This window comes from Helicoverpa zea, chromosome 25 (assembly GCF_022581195.2).
Source record: "Helicoverpa zea isolate HzStark_Cry1AcR chromosome 25, ilHelZeax1.1, whole genome shotgun sequence".
NCBI classification, from domain to species: Eukaryota; Metazoa; Arthropoda; class Insecta; order Lepidoptera; family Noctuidae; genus Helicoverpa; species Helicoverpa zea.
This window is the reverse complement of record NC_061476.1, coordinates 1,419,145-1,438,596: the sequence shown is the minus strand read 5'-3', so window position 1 is coordinate 1,438,596 and position 19,452 is coordinate 1,419,145. Positions and strand designations below refer to the sequence as shown.

The window sequence follows — 19,452 nt, the reverse complement described above, 5'->3', positions numbered from 1 at the left end:
CCGATTCGCTTGAGGAGGTGGTGTCTTCATCATCATCTTCGCCTACGTGTATAATTATATTAGGTATTATCAATAACAGAATCAATCCTGATATCTCGGTCAAAACCTTCCAAAATCAGGTTTTTAGAGCTCTACCTCACTGGGACGCCATGGCGACGTCGCAAGCGGCACAGGTCTGGCTACTTCTGGCATCCAAATGTCGCCAAGTCGAGTGGCCATGGCGTCTCGACAGTCAATTGTTTACGTCGTCGCTCAAGAAATTGCAAGCTAATTGGCGACCACATTGGCGACTGTGTGAGGGAGGTGCGCTTTACCGTGTACATTATAGTGGCTACTGTGGCCACGTCGCGTCGCCAAGTTGCCACGGTAGCCAGAAGCCACATAGGGAACTGTAGCTCGTGGCCACGCCTCCAATTTGGCGACGTTGCGACGTTCCATACATTTCAATACTAACTGCTTGGATACGTAGCCGGCGACGTCGTCATTGGCGTCCTAATGAGGCAGGGCACTTAGTCTTAGCGCACGAAACGACAACAAACGACTATTTAGCGTCACAAAATGACGGCCCATGATGCCATTTGGGGTTACCAATTTCAACCTAAATATAAAAATGCTACTTTCTTTCGCGCGTTCAGTTTGATCATACTTTTATTTTTATATTTCATAAAAGTTATCCTATAGTCCATTATTTTCAAATTCTTAAAAAGAAAAACAAAAAGTATTATTTTATATTATAAGTATAACTGTATAAGAACCATCAACCAGAACAGATTACGATACTTGCCTGTTATTTTTAGCACAGCACTACAAATATAAAGCGCTGACATAACCTTGTAATAGCGCAGTATAGATTTAGAAAAATATTGTTTACCAAGTTATTTGACACTCAATTTGGCACAAAATTACAACATTCATTGATTATTATTGATATAATAATGTTGTTTTAATGCTCAACAATTGTTAAAACGATAAACAACCAGCAAAAATATTTTTATCGTACTGCAACGCCATTACAAAGTTACGTCGTCAGTTCAATCGCGATGTGTCAGAAACGCATTCTCTGAGCGGCCGAACTATAACAGGTAGACGCTCAGTAGGAAGTTGTGCTCATATCATTTCAATAATATGGTATCTAGGGTGAGGCAAGCACTCACAATTTAATCCACCGGCAGGATATTTAGACGACATTATTATTGATATTGATTGAAATGTTAACAAAAATAATTTTAACTGTTATATAGCAGCTGTTTTATTTTTTATGTATACATTAAAACTGGAATTAAAACTAGTTAAAGGTGTTCAATAACAAAACTAACACTGCCATAACAGCACTACTTTTTGCAGAATATTAGTTTATTTATGGTCGGACAAAAATATTTATAGCAAAATAACCCCATGGATTCTTCGCAAAAATGAGTTTAAATCTTTATATTTAGTGCTTTACAAGTATATTCAAAGTGGTCTCATCTCTGTTGGTGGGTGAGCCCAGGGGCCCGATTCTCCTAATTTTACTTAAGCGTCATACGATTCACGTTCGACTCGGTTCGACTGAGATCCAATCCCGACTCGATTACGATTGAAGCGTATGTGGCATTCCGCTATTTTTTCTTTGAAATAAACGTTTTTATCCTTTTCTGTCATTCAATAATGAATCATTTTGTCTGCAAATGATTTACGATTGCAAAATGATTGTACAGCAAACTACCGTATAGACCAAAATCATCAAAATAGCAGACCAATCGCACACCAATCAAATGTCAATCGAATACGATTGGTCTTTTATTAGTAGCAGAATGCCCGATATGGTTAAAACTGCTATTACGATCATATTGCGATTCGATTTCTATTCGATTTTGACATTATTAACTTAGGAGAATCGGGGCCCAGGCTTCATACATTTTTGCCCATGGTCCTTTACAATCGGTCGACCCTTTTCCTTTTACTCAGCGTAGGTATTGGTTATATTTTTCTACTAATTTCTATGACATTTAAACTAAGAAACCCCTGATTAATATAACATTATGTAGGTACTTGTTTATAATCTTTTTTGTTTTTGTTTTCAGTAAACACGAAGACGGCAATCAAAGCGACGAAGAAATCGCGATGCAACCTCTCCTTCACGGCAAGGACTCGGAAAAGATATTCAAAGCTATAGAGTACGTATACCCACTGTTATTCCAAATAATTCTAGTAATTATTGTCGTATCTTACAGTAGCTTCTTACAATATTACGTTTATCTGTGTCGTGATCAATGTTTTAATTTCATTTTAAATCATGGCACATTAAAATCATTTAGTTTTTGTGTATTTAAAAATGTTATAACAGATAGAATGAGAAAAAACAAAACAATTCATGTAAGAACCAAAATTGAGTACAGCGCCATCTAGTGTAATTTATTGAAACGTAACTAAGCTTGTGAAATGCGTTCTTCTGCTGCGTGTCATAAATCCTCTTGTTACGTGTTTCTGTGATAATGCGTAAGATGGCGTTAGTAGTAATAATTTATTAAAATTACTACAAAAAATATTTCCGTATGATATTTTTATATAAAAGAAAGAAGTAGGTATGTAACTAAAATAATATTCACAGAAAAACGTCCAACGATTTAATGCAGACTATGAGAAAGAACTGTAAGTCCGTTTTAGTGTGTTGTGATTGTGTAGCAATCTATTTATTTTCATGCTATGTTTATTAATCAGGGATGACTTTGCATGAGTTTAAAAAAAAGGAATGTCGTAAAAAATATATTTAGATCTTACATTGGTGAGCAAGGAAGGATGGTAAGATAATAATGTACTCCTGATTTTGACTTTAATATTTTTTAACTAAAACCATTTGTTGTTATGACGCACTAACAATTATATAATTTATTAATAGAGCATTTTGCATGAGGGAATGTTTAATTAACAACTTTTAAATAACTTTCATAAATTAATTTAAACACTGTTTTGTCTATTTTCCAGTGTTATTGAAATAAGCGCCATCTATCGGCTGAACTAATAAAACGACGAAAGTATTCATAATTTGTGTGAAGATAGATTTAATTAAAATTACATACAGGCTTCCAGAACCCATGAATTCTGACCAAATTAAACTGTGAACATAAGTATAGTTAAGTATTTCTAAAAACATTTATTTTGTTGATTGTATTTCAGATCGTGACAAAAAGACGAGACCCCTCAACAACGTGCCTTATTGCATAGAGAATCCAGCGGAGAATCTTATTACTCGAGTAAGTTATATTCTTCTCCATCACTTCTTCAGTTATGATAAATCGACGATTATGTCTTTTGATTCATTAATGCAAAGTGGAAACTATAAACTATAAAAATATGGTACGAACTTTTTGCACCGTTAAAGAGTTCGGAATGACATTTTTTTAACAGTACCTATCTGTTGTGTTAATTGTATTTTATCTTTTCAAGCTACCTCATGGGGCATTACCTAGGTACCTACTACTTAGGTAGAATGTATAGTCCCCAGGCCGGCGAACAAAGTTTTTTTTGATACATATACATTTAAGACTTTGTGAGTGTCTTCCTTACGATGAGTCCGACAAACTTTTCGAATGCGCAAATTTTGGTGCCGCTGCGTTTTTATTAAACGGTTTTATTTAGCTCACCCCGTTTGTTTTATTATTTATTCATTCTTTCTTGGGTCAAATTTAGAAATTGAAACTTCAGTGCCTTCCTGTTGTCAGATTGATCTGAAATTTGGTACACACCTTTAATTCCGATGACAATACAATATAGTAATATCAATAACATTGTAAATCCAAGATGGCCGCCGGTACAAAATGGCGGATTACATATTTTTCCACAACCCCCTCAATATGGGTATCAAATCAAACGGCTACTCAAGTAGAATACTGTCAGCAATCCCAACGGGGCCCAACAGGGCCAAGGCCTGCCTGGGCTGCGGGATTGTCCTAAAGAGTTACCGTGGTCGTGGTACATAAAAGGCCTACGACGAAAAAGAACGGTTTTTAGTCAGTAAGAGTCTGGCACTCCCTCACCGCTGCTGACCCATGTATAGAATGAAGAATATTCGGTAGGCATTATCATTAAATACTAAAAACTAGATAATAAAAAATCGGTAAAAAAACTTTTAAGTTAAACGGTTTTATATCTTATGTGCACTGAAAAATAAAAAATAAAAAAACAGTTACTTACCTATAAACCTACGTAGGTGGTCCCGGTCATATTAGACTAAAATAAAAACGTGGGGCCCTCTGAAATCCTACTTATGGCAAAGCATATCTTTATACTTTGGTAGATCGTGAGCTCGGCGTTCGCTGATGAAGCCGCTACGGCTGATTATTGATTGTCAAAATCTCCAGTTATGATTATAGTAAGTCGATGCAATCCACACCTATTATACCTCTAGCTAGAAGAAAGTATTACAGCAATAGTTACGGAATGGGCCCCACGTTTTTATTTTAGTCTAATATGACCGGGACCACCTACGTAGGTTTATAGGTAAGTAACTGTTTTTTTATTTTTTATTTTTCAGTGCACATAAGATATAAAACCGTTTAACTTAAAAGTTTTTTTACCGATTTTTTTAATGCTTGACTCCTGAAATTGTCGATATGACGTCACTATGGCTCTTCGTACATACACGTTTCATTTTTTGAGATTCGTTTATATAATAAAGTTAACTAGAGAATGGTGGTCAACTTGTCCGATAAAGATCGTGCTGCGTTTGGAGTGTCCACCATCCTGAAAATGTCGGTATGACGTCACTACGACTCTTCGTACATACACGTTTCATTTTTTGAGATTCGTTTAACAAAGTTAACTAGAAAATTGTGGTCAACTTGTCCGATAAAGATCATGCTGCGTTTGGAGTGTCCACCATCCGAAACATGTCGATATGACGTCACTGTGTCTCCCCATACATACATGTCGGTCAAATACAACAATGATAGATAATACTATTCTTATTGCAAATATCGACTTGTCCGACAAATGTAGTGAGGCAAATAGTCAGTTCGACAAGAAAATGAGAAAAAAATATTACAATTGGAAGAAGTTTATTCTTTTTGTCAATTTCTGACTTAAATATTCACGTGCATTATTTAAGTATATTAAATTGGCATACTACTTACCAATTTTAATTACTATTTTAGAAAAAGTAGCCTGACTAAGACGTATTGTTGATAGTTTATATTATGTTAAGGAATAATATCCCACATCTATCAATGGACTATATATCAATGAAAAGGTCTTTTTAAGTGTAACATTTTGTCTCAACATACCACTTATCAATTCTTAGTATTTTAGAAGATATAGCCCAAATAAGGCGTATTATCGATAGGTTTTACTATGTTAGGGAATAATGTCCCACCTCTAGGTATGAACCATATGTCAATCGAAAGATCTTTTTAAGCGCTATATTCCGTCTTAACATACCACTTACCGATTCTTAGTATTTTGGAAGACATAACTGACCTAAGGCATATTATTGATACTTTACATTGTGTTAAGGAATAACATCTCACTTGAAGTTATGAGCCATATTTCAATCAAAAGATCTTTTTAAGCGCAAGGTTGTATTAGCATAACTCCGACAAATTGTTAGTACTTTAAAAGCTAGAGCTTTTCTAAGAATATATTATCGGTAGGTTCTGTCAAGCTAATCCATTACTTCTTTAGTAACAAATTATATATTATTTGAAAAACCTTTCCAAATGAAACATTTCGTGTTAACATACTTCCGAAAAATTGTTAGTAGTTTAGAAGCTAGAGCTTATTTAAAATTATAATTATTGATAGATGTTTTCAATTAAATAAATCCCATCTCTAGTAATGAGTTATACATCATTCAAAAGACGTTTTTAAATGCAACATTTCATACTAAAAAAACTTCGGCGAATTGTTAGTATTTCAGAAGCTAGAGCTTATATAAGATTATTTTATCGATAGGTGTTTTCAAGTTAATAAATCCCTCCTGTAGTAATGATACATATGTCATTCGAAACGACTTTCTAAATGCAACATTTACTATTAACATACTCCACACCAATTGTCAGTACTTTATACCAAATCTTAAAATATATCTATATTTTCCGGACGGTGGACACTCCATATGCAGCATGATCTTTGTCGGACAAGCTTACCACAATTTTCTAGTTAACTTTATTAAACAAATCTCAAAAAATGAAACAGGTATGTACGAAGAGTCGTAGTGACGTCATACCGACATTTTCAGGATGGTGGACACTCCAAACGCAGCACGATCTTTATCGGACAAGTTGACCACCATTTTCTAGTTAACTTTGTTAAACGAATCTCAAAAAATGAAACAGGTATGTACGAAGAGTCATAGTGACGTCATATCGACATTTTCAGGATGGTGGACACTCCAAACGCAGCACGATCTTTATCGGACAAGTTGACCACCATTCTCTAGTTAACTTTATTAAACGAATCTCAAAAGATGAAACGTGTATGTACGAAGAGCCATAGTGACGTCATATCGACAATTTCAGGAGTCAAGCATTAAAAAACGCAGCGGCACCAAAATTTGCGCATTCGAAAAGTTAGTCGGACTCATCGTAAGGAAGGCACTCACAAAGTCTTAAATGTATATGTATCAAAAAAAAATTTGTTCGCCAGCCTGGGGACTATATAGTAGTTAAATGTAGATTTGAATTACTTAGCTATTTTTTTAAAGAAACTAATATGTTGATGTAGGTAAGTACAATAAAAAATGTAGAATATTACTTTTTTTATGTATAGAGAGAGTTTAGGTAAAGTAGCTTGTATTTACCTGCCTTTTAAACCATGTCCTTAGAATAGTCCTTAGAATCTGTAGTTTTGATAAGTACTCTTTTAGAACCAGCACTACCTAAAGGCCTCGTGCTAAGACCCCCTATTACCCCCGAACAGGTACTGACGGAGCAGGGGCTCGGCAAGTACTGTGACAAGGACTTCATTCAGAGCACCTCGCGCGAGATGCAGGAGGCGCTCGACCTTACCCAGGAGGAAATGGATACGTGAGACCTTTTTTTGACCCCCTTTGTAACTTTTTGACCCCCATTTGTAACTTTTTGACCCCCTATTATGCCTTCTTGAACCCCTATTATGCCTTCTTGACCCCCTATTATGCCTCCTTGACCCCCTTTTAGGTAACAATTTTAACGTTTATAGCTACCAGTTCTTTTGGCTTATTATTATTGTCTTTTCTTACCCCCTTTTTGGGCAAGAAACTGTAATTAAGTGGTACATTGGATTGGTAACTAGCATGTGGTTTTAAAGAGAGATTTTTTCTAAAATATGAACTAATATGTGTCAATGTTTACAGCGCTGCCAATCAGATAATTTTACAAGAGAGAAGGATGGAATCTGCCCAGCGCAGGCCGAACGATGTGGTAAGCCATTTTGAACTGTATATTTATTTTTATTAGATTCAATATAATTATGATGCATTCTAAAAATCCTTAGCACATAATATTCGTATCTGCATTTGGATTGGGTGAAGTCAGTCCTCGTAGTTTTAAGGATTCTGTATTAATTAAAAGAAAAAAAATCCTGTGACTTGAGACTTCGCTGTCTGTCTGCCCATTCGCTTACACTGAGCTGTATGTAACTCATGGTCGGACCGTAATAGTTAGATCATTTAAATTGACACAGATGACTTTTCATAAGGTTTAAGAGTCATAAAAAAATCGTTGGCTGTAATTTTCCAATTTGTTTCAGGAAAGCATATTGTCAAGGCAATACCATCCGTTCCACCAGCCTCCGATGCAGCCCCCGCCGAGAAAAAAATAGTCTTCACGACAATCTTTGTTGGATTAGTTGGTACCCTTTCGGTTGACACCGTCAGGGTTTGTTGCCCATCCCTGGGCTTTCAGTCCCACCCTGGGCTAGGAGAACAAAAAACTGATTTTTCGACGAATATTTTGTAAATAAAGGTAGCTTTTGGCTTAAAGGTCCCATGTGTTTTTCTAAGACCCCTATGGGGTCAAAAATTTTTGTGGTTAGGAGTGAATTTTTAAATGGAAAATTTTAATATGTATACTGATGTTGTAATCATGGCTATGTGCCTTATTTATAATGGGTAGACGGAGAAATTGTGCCAAAAATTTTAATCGCCTTAAATATAAATATTGCTATTTTTTCTGCTATAAATTAATTTATTGATAAAGTATATAAACATGTTTAAATGGAATTATAATGTAAAGTTGTATGGGTATTATTTTGAGTAAATTCTAGTCATAAATGCTTGCTTAAGTTTTAACGTGAATGTTTATTTAGTATGAAAAATATTTTAAATGATGTATTTTGTATGGAAATATACCTGTTATTGTGAATAAATTGTTGGAATGGATTTTGAATGGATTGTTTCATTTTTACTTTTAAAACTACAATAAAAAGCTTATTTCAGTTAATGGAAGGTCTATTTCAGTTTGTGAGTCAGTCTACGTCGTAAGGGTTTTCTTCATCATCATCATCAACACAATCCAACATTTCGTCTTCTTGTTCATCACCCGGCGTCGAATCGTTATCATTAGGCAAATCCTCTTCATCCATTAGATCTTCCTCGCCCTCCAAATCTTCTTCTACCGCATTAGAACCAAAATCTTCTGTTACTATCATTGTGTTCACTTCTTTTGCAGCTTCTAATTTTGCAGATTCATCTTTACTATCAGCTATTGAATCTTCTGTAAGGCCTGAGTAAGTCTTTGGAATCACATCGGCGTTACTGACTGCCTTTGTGACGGTGACAGGTATTTGAGTTGAATTAATCTCACTTTTAGCAAATATATTTTCAGTGTCCACAATCTGAGGACCTTCAGTCGCGTTGATAGGTATTTTGGTATTGACTGTATTTAGTACATTTTCCTTCGCTATATTATCTTTGTTCTCAACATGTTTGGTTACGACTTTTGATATCAAATCTTTAGCAGAATTCAAAGACTTGATAGATTTTGACTTTATTGCTTTTATTTTGCCCTCACTCTCATTCCTAGAATTGGGGTTATCAATACTGGATTGAGAAAGAGATGATTTAGACTTTACCTTTCCTGTCTTGTGAGAGCCTTTATGGGCGGAATTTGAGCTCCTATGAGGTTTGGCAGTAGCTGTTTCTTTATTATTAGTGGAAGACTTTGATTCATGTATAGTTTTGTTTTTACCCTTCTCGTCTTGTGTCAGCGAATCTTTACTTTTTGCCTTAGAAGCAGATTTCCGATTCTTTTTTGACATATCACTATCTGATGTCGAAGAATTTTGAGTCTTAGTTTCATTTTTGTTGCTATCTATAGAAGCTTTACTAACTTTACCCACAAGTTTACGCAATTTCTTGTTGACAGTTTTCATTATGCCACTGTCATTGCTTTCAGATTTTGAAACAGGTTTTGCGGGAGTTTTAGTTGCCTCTTGGTTAGTATTTAGATTATCTTTAGGGAGTATGGTTGATATTATTTGTTCAGTTGTATTACTAGGAGGAGCCGCGTGTAAATCTTTCTTGCTTAGTTTGAGAATAGATTTTTTAGATTCTGAAGATGGTGATCTGTTAGAATCTGCGATTTTTGGGTCTGTAGTAACAGTGGTAAGGTTCTCCGCACCACCGGGTAAGGTCTTAACTTGATCACTCTGAATAATAGCTTCATTATTCAATGTTACAGGTAGATCTTCGGATCCGTGCTCATTGACAATTTCTGAAAGACTTAATGTTTCTATTTTTGAAATATTGTCATTCACAGATAAGCTAGAAAAACTACTAGTTTCTATTTTTGAAATATCATCGTTGGCAGTTGGGCTAGAATTCGTATTTTCAATGTCTTGATTGTGATCTTCATCAAAATTTTTAGCTGCTTCTTCGTCGTCATCATCGTGAATTTTGTCAATATTAGTAGGTGGTTCCACTTGGGCAATTATTGTTGTAGTCTTATCTGGTGGTTTCGATATATTGCTCACAAACTTCAGGTCACCTACCGGTATTGCTTGTTCCAAGGCCGGATCTATTAAGGGTTTTGGTTGCATTTCGCTAATGATTGGATTAGGTATAGAATTTGTGTCATTTGAATTTGGCGTATCATCCCACAGTACTGAAAAATTGCGTCTTACGCCATCTATAGCTTCACTATCAGTGTCTGCGTCTTTAGAAACAACTGTCGGGGGGTTTGACATTTTTTCTGCAAACAGTTTTTCTTGTTCATTTAACAAGCCATTGTCTTTCAATATGACCGGGAAGATGACATCCGATCCGTGTTTTCTAATTTTAAAATCGTTTTCGTCGTTTATGTCATTTTTCACTAGAGGTGACAAGTGCCGTTCTCCCTGATCCTGATCCCTGATGATAAAGCTGTTTTCTTCATTTAAAGCATCATCAGGGTAATATTCATTTAAAGGTTTGCTCGCAGATTCGGTCATCTCAACAATTTCTGCTTGTAACCTTTTAATTAGGTTCTCTAGTTCAGTTATTTCTTTATCGATGTCGTGGGTAGTCTCATTCGTCATGTCTGCTCTGTTTGCTGTAGACTGAATAGTCAGTCTTCTTGTATTCATGAAGTCATCTTCAGAGTCATTGGATATTTCCACCCTTAGCTTCTCTATTAATGAATCAACATTGGAGCTACGTGGACTGTTGTCTACGTACTTGTCGTCAGCCATTTTCCGCATATCCTAACTATCCATGCATTCTGTGCCGGTCGCCCTCTGTTTAAGGGGTCTCACTTCTGGCAGACACTGGTTACCTGGTGGAGGGGGTTTATTTTCTGCGTCTTCGTCTTCAGTTGCGGCTGTTAATGCCAAAATTCTGTCACACCGGGCCGTACCTGGCAGTTGCCTTTTAACTACGCAGTTTATTCTTGGATCCTCGGCAGCAGCTAGTTGTTCCTTTGTCGGCAGTGGTGGGTTCCTAACTCTTTCTAGACAGAGACAGCTGTCACAACTTCGTTTCTTCTTTGGTGGTGGTGTATCGTCTGCTATGATGATTGTAGGTGTGGGTGGTGGTGGGGGGATAGCCGGTGCTTCGTCACAGTAGGGCAGTTCAGTTGCGCTTTTTTTCGATTTGCATTTTTTCTTGGGTTTTTCTGGTTCTGGTTCTGGGGTTGTTGTTACTGATGGTGTTTTCTTTGGTGGCTCTATAAATAGACAAGAAAGAATATAATTAGTGACGACTGGCAGTTTTGATTGTTGAAATTTTCATTTTATTGACACTGCGTAAAGATACCATTTTCACCATAAAATATTGAACCGCGAGTGCACGCCGGGATTAATATTAAAAAAAGCTATTATCTAGGCTACCAATGTCATTATATAAAGTACCATAGAGTTAAAAGGAATAACAGCCTCATCCCTTCTGAAAAATGTCATCATTAGAGTTATCATATTTAAAGGTATGAAAAAAAACAGATATGTACAGTGGCATTATTCTAAAAGTCAAATACCTAAAAAGTGAGTCTAACTCTAGCTTTGAATATTGGAAGGAATTTTTACTGTACCGGGTTCATAAGAGTTTAAAGGAAAATGCTCATGAAGTATGAGAAAAAAACCCAGGCCCGGCGCAAAAGAAATGTAACTCAAAATAAAGGTAAAAATAAGTAATTAAATATTACATAGGGGGCATTATCGAAATCAGTGGCTATATGTGTGAAATTGCTATTCGAATTTTAACATCTGCGGTACATTGCTACTCGAGATCTTAGAGGTAACATAATGTATTTGTAAAAGGAACAGCAAACACATACAGTTGTGGTTTAAGAGTATACATAATGACATGTTTATGGCAACTTCTCCACTATTCTACCTACTTTTACAAGATAATAGGATAATAGAACTAAAACACGATATAAATGTACTTTTCATTTTAATAATAACGCTTAAAAGTCATCGATTCTTTACTTCTAACACGACAAGATCCAAAAATGTTGCGGGATGCGCGAACTGTTCCTCATGTCTAGCCCACCCTAAGTAATGTAAGACGCTCATGACGCGATGACGTGAGCGCTGCAGCCCAATGTCCTCCACCCATGAATACAGGAGCAGTAATATCCTGATATGCCATTCCTGCCATTTTCCCTCGTATAAAGAACTTAGGTGTTATAGAACACTGCTAAAGTGAAGTTAACCCGGTTTGGACAAGGCTTGCGCCGCATCCCAAAGTCCCGAGCTGTACTTTTTGGAGAGATTTATCTTTTTGGAGAGGCTTATTACTTGCCATATTACTTGTTTGTTGTTTCAGATAGCACTTTAATTAAACTGTAAGCCCCAGCTGCTCATGTTACCCCTTTAAAAAATCAAATAGCAATTTCACACATGTAGCCATTGATTTCGATGATGCCTCCTATGCAGTATTTCATTACTTATTATTACCTATAATTTGAGTTACTTTTCGTTTGCGCCGGGCTTGGGTTTTTTTTTAGCATTGTCCTTTAAAGATATTTTTTTTTATTTCTGGAGGGTGAAACTCAAGAAAAAGTTAACATTTAAATAAAACTACTTTTACGGATTTAATCTTGAAGCGAGCTCCAATCACAATCTACTTCAAGCCGCTGAAGATCAGTCATTTCTTACCACCTGTCAAGTGTCACGTACCGCTACAAGATGCAGGCGTACACAAGCTTGGTGTACTATATAATTATGTAAACTCTTTTTATATATATATTTTTTAATGTTTCTGGCTGAGTGGTCTATTTACTATATTCGTTTCATCCATGTTGTACATTATAGCACATGTAGGTGGGACACTCCCTTATATCCTATTATAAATAATTGGAAGCTATTTTTCTTTTCATTAAATTCATTCAATGCTTCAGTTAATTAAGGTATGTAGGGTGAGTGCTAGCTAGCATGTGGTGGCTGCATATTGTGTAATGTAATACATATTGCACACAAATGTATATATAATGAATTGTTGAAAAGTTCTAACCTACAGACAGACATGTGTTGCTGGGGAGTTTGTTGCGCCACTTCTTCCCAGCAAAAACATAGGAAGTGTGGAAGGATGGGCGTTTTGTGTCTAATATTCGCCTAAGTGTCAGAAATGAAAAAAGTGAATCGGTTTCACCTACATACCTTTAGGGATTTTTTTAGGGATGTCCCACCCAACGTGTGGACTAACGGGACAATCAGCTGAACCTGCCTACATTGAATAAGGAACCCTCATGTTTCAAATGAAGTATATAGCAATGTCATAGTAATTCAGTTTTGTATGGCCATCAAAAATTTACAAAGTTTTTTTTGCTTCTGAATAAGGAACCCTCATGTTTCAAATGAAGTATATAGCAATGTCATAGTAATTCAGTTTTGTATGGCCATCAAAAATTTACAAAGTTTTTTTTGCTTCCTAAACTCCTATTTAACAGATCTGTACATTGGAGAGCACCTAAATGTCAGTCCTGAGCCTAATCTCTGTCCGGTCGTGTCGGATCACCGGCCCATCAGGCTATGAGAGTAAAGGAATAGTGAGTGCACTTGTGTCTGCGCAAATGCTTATGCACTATAAGATGTCCTGCGCAGCTGGCTGATCGCCAAGGGAACATCGGGGCTGATGATTGGTCTGGACTCCATAATTATTATTTACTTAATTCATAAAATATATATACCTGGTGCAGCTGCTTCTGTTTGAGGCACGTCAGAGCATTTTTTCATAAACATTATTTGCTGCAATTTTTATTTGGTTTCCATTTTTTTTATATGAAGGGTGTGGAGACTTGGTGACGAAGCTATGTGCCAAATTTTACGATGTCATTAAGAACGTACCTGCCAGATATAGATAGCAGTTTCAAAAGAGGTTTGTCAACAAAAACTGAAAGAGAGTATTCGTAGTAATACAACTAGTGTTGTAAACTGACGGTCACATACGATAAGTGACCGTCATTTAATATTAAATGACCGGTCACATTGGACATTTATTGTCAGACTGGTCAGATATATTAAATAAGTATTTTTTACTTGCTACAATTATTATTTTCGTCTCAAGCAAATTAAAAACATTATGAATGTGAAATAATACCTATAATTGCAACTGCCTCGTTGGTCTAGCTGTCGCAAGTGTGGCTGCTGAGCACGAGGTCTCGGGTTCGATTCCCGAGTCGGGCCGAAATCGCTTTGTGGGTTTTAGAAGACTTTCACAAAGCAGCCCGAAGCCTGGAAGTTGGTGATTGATTCACCCGTGCATCGGAGAGCACGTAAATGTCGGTCCTGCGCCTGATCTCTTTCCGGTCGTGTCGGATTGCCGTCCCATCGGGCTATGAGAGTGAAGGAATAGGGAGTGCACCTGTGTCTGCGCAAATGCTTGTGCACTATAATATGTCCTGCGCATTTGGCTAATCTCCTTACATGAGAACAGCCGCCGTAGCCGATAATCGGCTAGGAGGACATCATCATCATCATCATAATTGCCTTTCTAAACCAACATAGTGCATAGGTAACCTTTTAAAAAGATACTCTCAAGTACGTATTTATTTTTATTGATGTATACTGACAAATCATTAATCATAGAGTGTCGGCGAAATCTTTTTTTTTATCGACGTTAAAAATCATCAAATGATGAAATCATCAATCATCAATCCCGCTGTGGTTTAGCAGCGGTGAGGGAGTGTCAGACTCTTACTGACTAAAAACCGTCGTGTTCCGTCGTAGGCCTTTTATGTACCAGAGCCGCGGTAACTCTTTCGAACAACCCGCAGCCCCGGCAGGCCTTGGCCCAACTGGGCCCCTCTGGGGTTGCTGACATCTCTTTGAGGAGCGCGTGTCGACACGGGTCTGTCGTCTAAGTAGACAGAGGGACGATGAGCCACCGGAACTCACCGCCCACAGACCCACAGTGTGGGTACGGTGGCCGGGAGTCATCTCGCGACACCCGGCGCCCGTGGTGTCTACCTGGTCCAGCACGGCGGCTGGGATGAGAGGTGCGAACTCTCTGGCGTTCCGCCTCCTCCTTCTCGAGCATGATTGCTTCGCAGAAGGAGGCGACGGCATCCCATTCCCTCTCGCCCCGGACCATGGCCTGGATCAGGGCCGGACGCGAGAGGTCGCCGCCGCCTAAAGCCTCGACGAGGACCCAGCGGTGCCCTTCCCATGCGGGGCACACCTGGACTGTGTGGTCCACCGTGTCCTCGGGGCTGTCCGGACAGTGGTGACACCCGGGCGCCTCCTCACGACCGATTCGGTACAGGTACCTCCCGAAACAACCGTGTCCGGTGAGGACCTGCGTCATGCGGTACGTGAGGGCGCCATGACTCCTCCCGAGGCACTCCTCAAAGAGGGGACTTACCGCCACGATGGTGGCGTGCCCTGCACTGGGTTGCGACAGTCGCTCCCTCCAGGCCACCATGAGATCGCGCCGGAGCTCCGCCCGCTGCGCGACAACTTGCCGCGGCAGCGGAGTTTCCCCCCGGCGCAGTGTCTCCTCGCGCCAGTCGTACAGGCGCAAGAAGACTCTCGCCTCCAGATCCCACGGTGGCAGTCCAGCAAGTAGGCCAGCTGCTTCGCGGGAGATCGTACGGTACCTCCGGATTAGCCTAATGGCTATCACCTTTTGGGGCACGTTCAGGTAGTGTACAGCACGCGGCCGTACCGAACGTGCCCATACCGGGGCCCCGTAAAGGGCCATGGACCGCATGACCCCCGCGTAGAGTTTACGGCAGGGGGCGTTTGGGCCTCCCAGATTGGGCAGGAGCCGTTTGAAGGCAGCACCTGCCTTCTCCAGTTTGGGGCCCAAACGTTGGAAATGCTCAACGAAGTTCCACCGGCTGTCGAGGACGAGTCCTAGGTACTTCATCGCCCTCTCGACGCCGATGGGAACCCCCCCCCCCCCCACCGTGACTTGGGAGCCTGAAGGTGGCGCGTTCCGAAGCCCATGAAAGCACATGGCCTCGGATTTGTGCAAGGTCACCTCCAGGCCCAGCAGCTAGATCCTCTCGATGATCGTCGCAACCCCGCGCGTCATTATCTCGGCCGCCTCCTGGTGCGACCTCCCTTGTGCCAGAACCAACGTGTCGTCAGCGTAGCAGACCACGCTGACGCCGCTAGGGAGGTCGGCGCGCAGCACCTATTCGTAGCCGATGTTCCACAAGAGCGGCCCAGAACCGACGCCTGCGGAACACCGCACGACATCTCCCGCCGGGCGAAATCTTATCTTAAAGATCGATGAATGACATTTGGTTACCTTCGATGAGTCTAAAACTTCCGTAGTTTTATAAAATAAAGAAAGAAAAAACGTTTATTTCTAATAAATTCTATTTTTAAACAAAAAAAAACGATTCTGACGTTGCTGACAATAAATGACAATAAGTGACCGGTCAAATTGGATAAATGTCCAATATGCTCGGTCAGATTAATCGGTCACATATAACGTGACGGTCACTTTACATCTCTATACAACACAAAAATAGCCTTAGGAAGAGGCTCGGAAGATGATGATGAGAACACAAATATATTTGGGGCAGTGCAGTATTTTCTATGTATAATAAAGGAATAAATAAAAAATCCGGCCAGGTGCGAGTCGGACTCGGTTCCGTACCAGAGCAAAAATGAGCAAAAAAAATCATGTTTCAGTTTTCAGTCATCATCATCATCCTCCTGCCCTTATCCCAATTTTATTTGGGGTCGGCGCAGCATGTTTTCTTCTTCCATACTCTTCTATCTGCCGTCATCTCACAAGTAACAGTTCATTCAGTTTTCAGTATTTGTTGTTATAGCGGCAACAGAAATGCATCATCTGTGAAAATTTCAACTCTCTCACTATATATCACGGTTCATGAGATACAGCCTGGTGATAGACGGACGGACGGACAGACGGACGGACGGACTGAGGAGCGAAAACAATAGGGTCCCGTTTTACCCTTTTGGGTACGGAACCCTAAAAAGTGCTGAACTGCTAATAAGGCCTGATAAGCAGGCAAAGATGCGGTTTCATAACAAAGTGGTATCCACCAACGCAACCAATCGCATTGCAAATAATTTTTTTGCCATAGAGTGAAAAGTATACCAAGAATGGCTCATGAGAGTACAGGCAAATATGCGAGGGAATAAAAATGCCCATAGTCTATATGGCATGCCTGTTATTGCATGACATACCATGCACGGGCCCATTGTGCTGTTCTGGATTTGTGACGTGCGGGGTTGGTGGAGAACTACCCCCACCACTCAAATTCCTGGTGGACAAGGATAATCGCGGCGCTACCCTGGAAACTCTGGCAAAAAAGAAGGCGGTAATAGTTTCTGAGAATTTACCTCAAGGACTATCTCCCCTACCAGGGTTGTGCGTTTGGCAGGGTGAGAGATCGTTCTAAAGGTACGGAAGACCTAGTACAAAAGAAAAACAAGATTTTATTTAAAACTTATATTTTGTTCGACTGCAAATGACTGTAACTATGTGGTTGCTGATTTCAGATAGTTATTGACCATGTTACCATTCCCTATTTTTTCGGTATCTAGCTAGGTATGCTTCTCTGATCTTCTTTTGTTGTTCACAAGTGGTAAGCGGACGGGGTGGTGCTGATGCAGGTGGAGGGTCTCGTCTACATGGAACACCCACAGGATTGTGGTCTATCCCTTTTTCATTAAAGTACACACATCGAGGTCTTCCAGGAAGGACTCTTTCGACAACGCACTTAATCTGTTGGTTAAGTTCGCAGGGGTTTGGGTAGAATGGGTGTTTCACTCGCTCGATGCAGAGACAGCCCTGGTCTTCGCAGGGTTTGGCTTTTGGTGGTGGTGGTGGTGGTTTGCAGATTGGTACACATTTCTTCAATTTTGCCTTCTTAGCTTTCAACTGCGCGAGTTTTTGTACTTCACATGGTGTTTGCGGCGGGATAGGCGGTGGTGGTGGTGGTGGTGGTGGGTCTCCTGGGTCCGGATGACATTTTCTCATGAAGATTTGACCCATTGTTGGTCTGGGCTATGGAAATTCTATTTTGCTGGCGGTGTGTTGTCCGTCGGACGGTCGGTGTTGCAGTGACGTTTGGACACGTGATTTTTTTTTTTAGAAAATCTAGCAGATGTCATGTGGGAATAGATATAAAAATTGCCAGATATACTACCGAGAAAAGAGTTTCTAACAGAGATATCACCTGTGAGGTCCGCACAGCCGCTAGCGATGCCACCAGCGGCCTTGCGTGGCCGCTGGCAGCTGCAAGTAGAAACACCACAAGTCGCAGGTTTCCTCGCGACTTTTCAAGCTTTTCGAGCGATACTGGTCTTTTAAGTATGTACTTTAAAATAATATTTTACACTGAGAGCTTGCCGCGTCGCTGCTAGCCGCTACCATTCCGGTGACTCGGCCCTTAGCCCCAAGCTCGTATTGTCTAGATCCACCTTTACAGGTTTGGAGTATGTAGAATCAACTTTGGGTAACCCAAAAGACAGACAAGTGTAATGACGATCAATGAAACAAAACATCCACCAAACATATTATTATTATTATTTCATGACATTTTATAATTTTAATATATTCTATAAATCTGGATTGCAGTCCGACGTAATTGGTTTCTTCGGCCATTCAGGGTTCTTGATCCTGTGGAAGCATAGTGCCGGTTCCCGACATGTTCTCATCTTTTTCATCGTGCTGCATGGAGGCAGAGGGTCACAAGGATGATGACCTTCCTTCACTGTTTTCTTCGGAGCAGTAGGTTTGCCCTTTTTACCACAAATTTTTGCATGCATGAACGGGACTCCCAGGCACTTTGCTGGAAAACAATCTTTTTTATAGAAAACTGCTGTTTTGAAAGGAACTATAGAAAGAAAAAACTTATAATATTAGTAATAAACGCGACGGCATCCATGCCAACCTAGTTGATTTGAAAATACTTACTACCTATAGATGGATTCTTTAACCTTTCAAAACAGAGGTAAGGAAATGGACAGTCCCCTTCCACTTTGAATGGATTGCAGGGACGAGGGGGGTCATCACAGGGATGTGGGGGATCGTCATCCTCCTCCTCATCGTATGGCGCCCCCTCACAGACCTTCACGTGTACAGCATCCCCCATTGGATTTGCGTCTGTAAAGACAAGCAAATTATTTGATAATAAACACCCTTGTTAGGTACATACAGACGATCATGGTATTATGTTGTGGATGAGTAGTGTAACTGAAAAAGTGAGAAATGAGTATATCAGAAGGGGCCTTTAAGTAAGAGCATGTGACAGATAAACGAGAGGTCAGTACTTGTCGTGGCTTGATCATGTTATAAGAGGGTGTAAAATACATGCTACAAAGGCAGAGGAAAACCACGAGAAAAATGAATTAATTCCCCAAATACCATTGGAACAGAGTAAAAAGAAGAAAATGGTGGAATGAGAAACTTACTTGATTAAAATGATATTTTAAAATTGCAAATTATTTTCCTAATATTCTCAAGCTTGTCAAGTTTAGTGGTTATGCGACTTCCTGTGATTGTATTTGTTTTCTGTTTTTTTGCAGCAAGGGTTCTCAGCGGTGCATTGGCAAGCCGTTTGGTTCGCGCCCATGCAATTGTGGACGACTTGATGC

The 19,452-nt window shown here is 39.6% G+C and overlaps 4 protein-coding genes across 7 annotated transcripts in view; 1 reads left to right on the top strand and 3 right to left on the bottom strand.

The window, feature by feature from the left end:
- LOC124642743 (muscle calcium channel subunit alpha-1-like) overlaps nucleotides 1–8,342 on the top strand; it is a 79,075-nt gene extending 70,733 nt beyond the window's left edge. For 3 of the 4 annotated variants that reach the window (XM_047181361.1, XM_047181360.1, XM_047181363.1), the window contains 6 exons: nucleotides 2,064–2,156; nucleotides 2,591–2,631; nucleotides 3,157–3,233; nucleotides 6,895–7,001; nucleotides 7,310–7,376; nucleotides 7,705–8,342. In XM_047181361.1, the coding sequence (XP_047037317.1) occupies nucleotides 2,064–2,156; nucleotides 2,591–2,631; nucleotides 3,157–3,233; nucleotides 6,895–7,001; nucleotides 7,310–7,376; nucleotides 7,705–7,776 (457 nt within the window). In that variant the 3' untranslated portion in view covers nucleotides 7,777–8,342. Of the gene's footprint in view, nucleotides 1–2,063; nucleotides 2,157–2,590; nucleotides 2,632–3,156; nucleotides 3,234–6,894; nucleotides 7,002–7,309; nucleotides 7,377–7,704 lie in introns of those variants that run through there. The other variant, XR_006985810.1, reaches the window with a different exon arrangement.
- Nucleotides 8,343–8,406: 64 nt separating this feature from the next.
- LOC124642832 (glutamic acid-rich protein-like) lies at nucleotides 8,407–10,632 on the bottom strand. Its single transcript, XM_047181559.1, has one exon. It carries the CDS (start codon nucleotides 10,630–10,632, stop codon nucleotides 8,422–8,424), a length of 2,211 nt encoding a protein of 736 aa, XP_047037515.1. The 3' UTR covers nucleotides 8,407–8,421.
- Nucleotides 10,633–17,365: 6,733 nt separating this feature from the next.
- On the bottom strand, nucleotides 17,366–17,951 carry LOC124642815 (WAS/WASL-interacting protein family member 3-like). The gene has a single exon (XM_047181480.1). The coding sequence runs from the start codon at nucleotides 17,846–17,848 to the stop codon at nucleotides 17,369–17,371; it is 480 nt and encodes a 159-aa protein (XP_047037436.1). The 5' UTR covers nucleotides 17,849–17,951; the 3' UTR covers nucleotides 17,366–17,368.
- A 463-nt stretch (nucleotides 17,952–18,414) lies between these two features.
- LOC124642550 lies at nucleotides 18,415–18,950 on the bottom strand. The gene is made up of 2 exons (XM_047180978.1): nucleotides 18,773–18,950; nucleotides 18,415–18,647 (listed from the first exon to the last, which is right to left on the bottom strand). Exons 1-2 carry the CDS (start codon nucleotides 18,948–18,950, stop codon nucleotides 18,415–18,417), a joined length of 411 nt encoding a protein of 136 aa, XP_047036934.1.
- Between the last annotated feature and the right edge of the window lie 502 nt (nucleotides 18,951–19,452).

Bases quoted from the DNA above. Each gene is read 5' to 3' on its own strand.
- LOC124642815 (XM_047181480.1), bottom strand. From the start codon at position 17,848: ATGGGTCAAATCTTCATGAGAAAATGTCATCCGGACCCAGGAGACCCA.
- LOC124642550 (XM_047180978.1), bottom strand. From the start codon at position 18,950: ATGGGGGATGCTGTACACGTGAAGGTCTGTGAGGGGGCGCCATACGAT. The intron at 18,648-18,772 runs GTAAGTATTTTC...ATTGTTTTCCAG, and splicing joins AAAGAATCCATCTATAGGTA to CAAAGTGCCTGGGAGTCCCG.
- LOC124642832 (XM_047181559.1), bottom strand. From the start codon at position 10,632: ATGCGGAAAATGGCTGACGACAAGTACGTAGACAACAGTCCACGTAGC.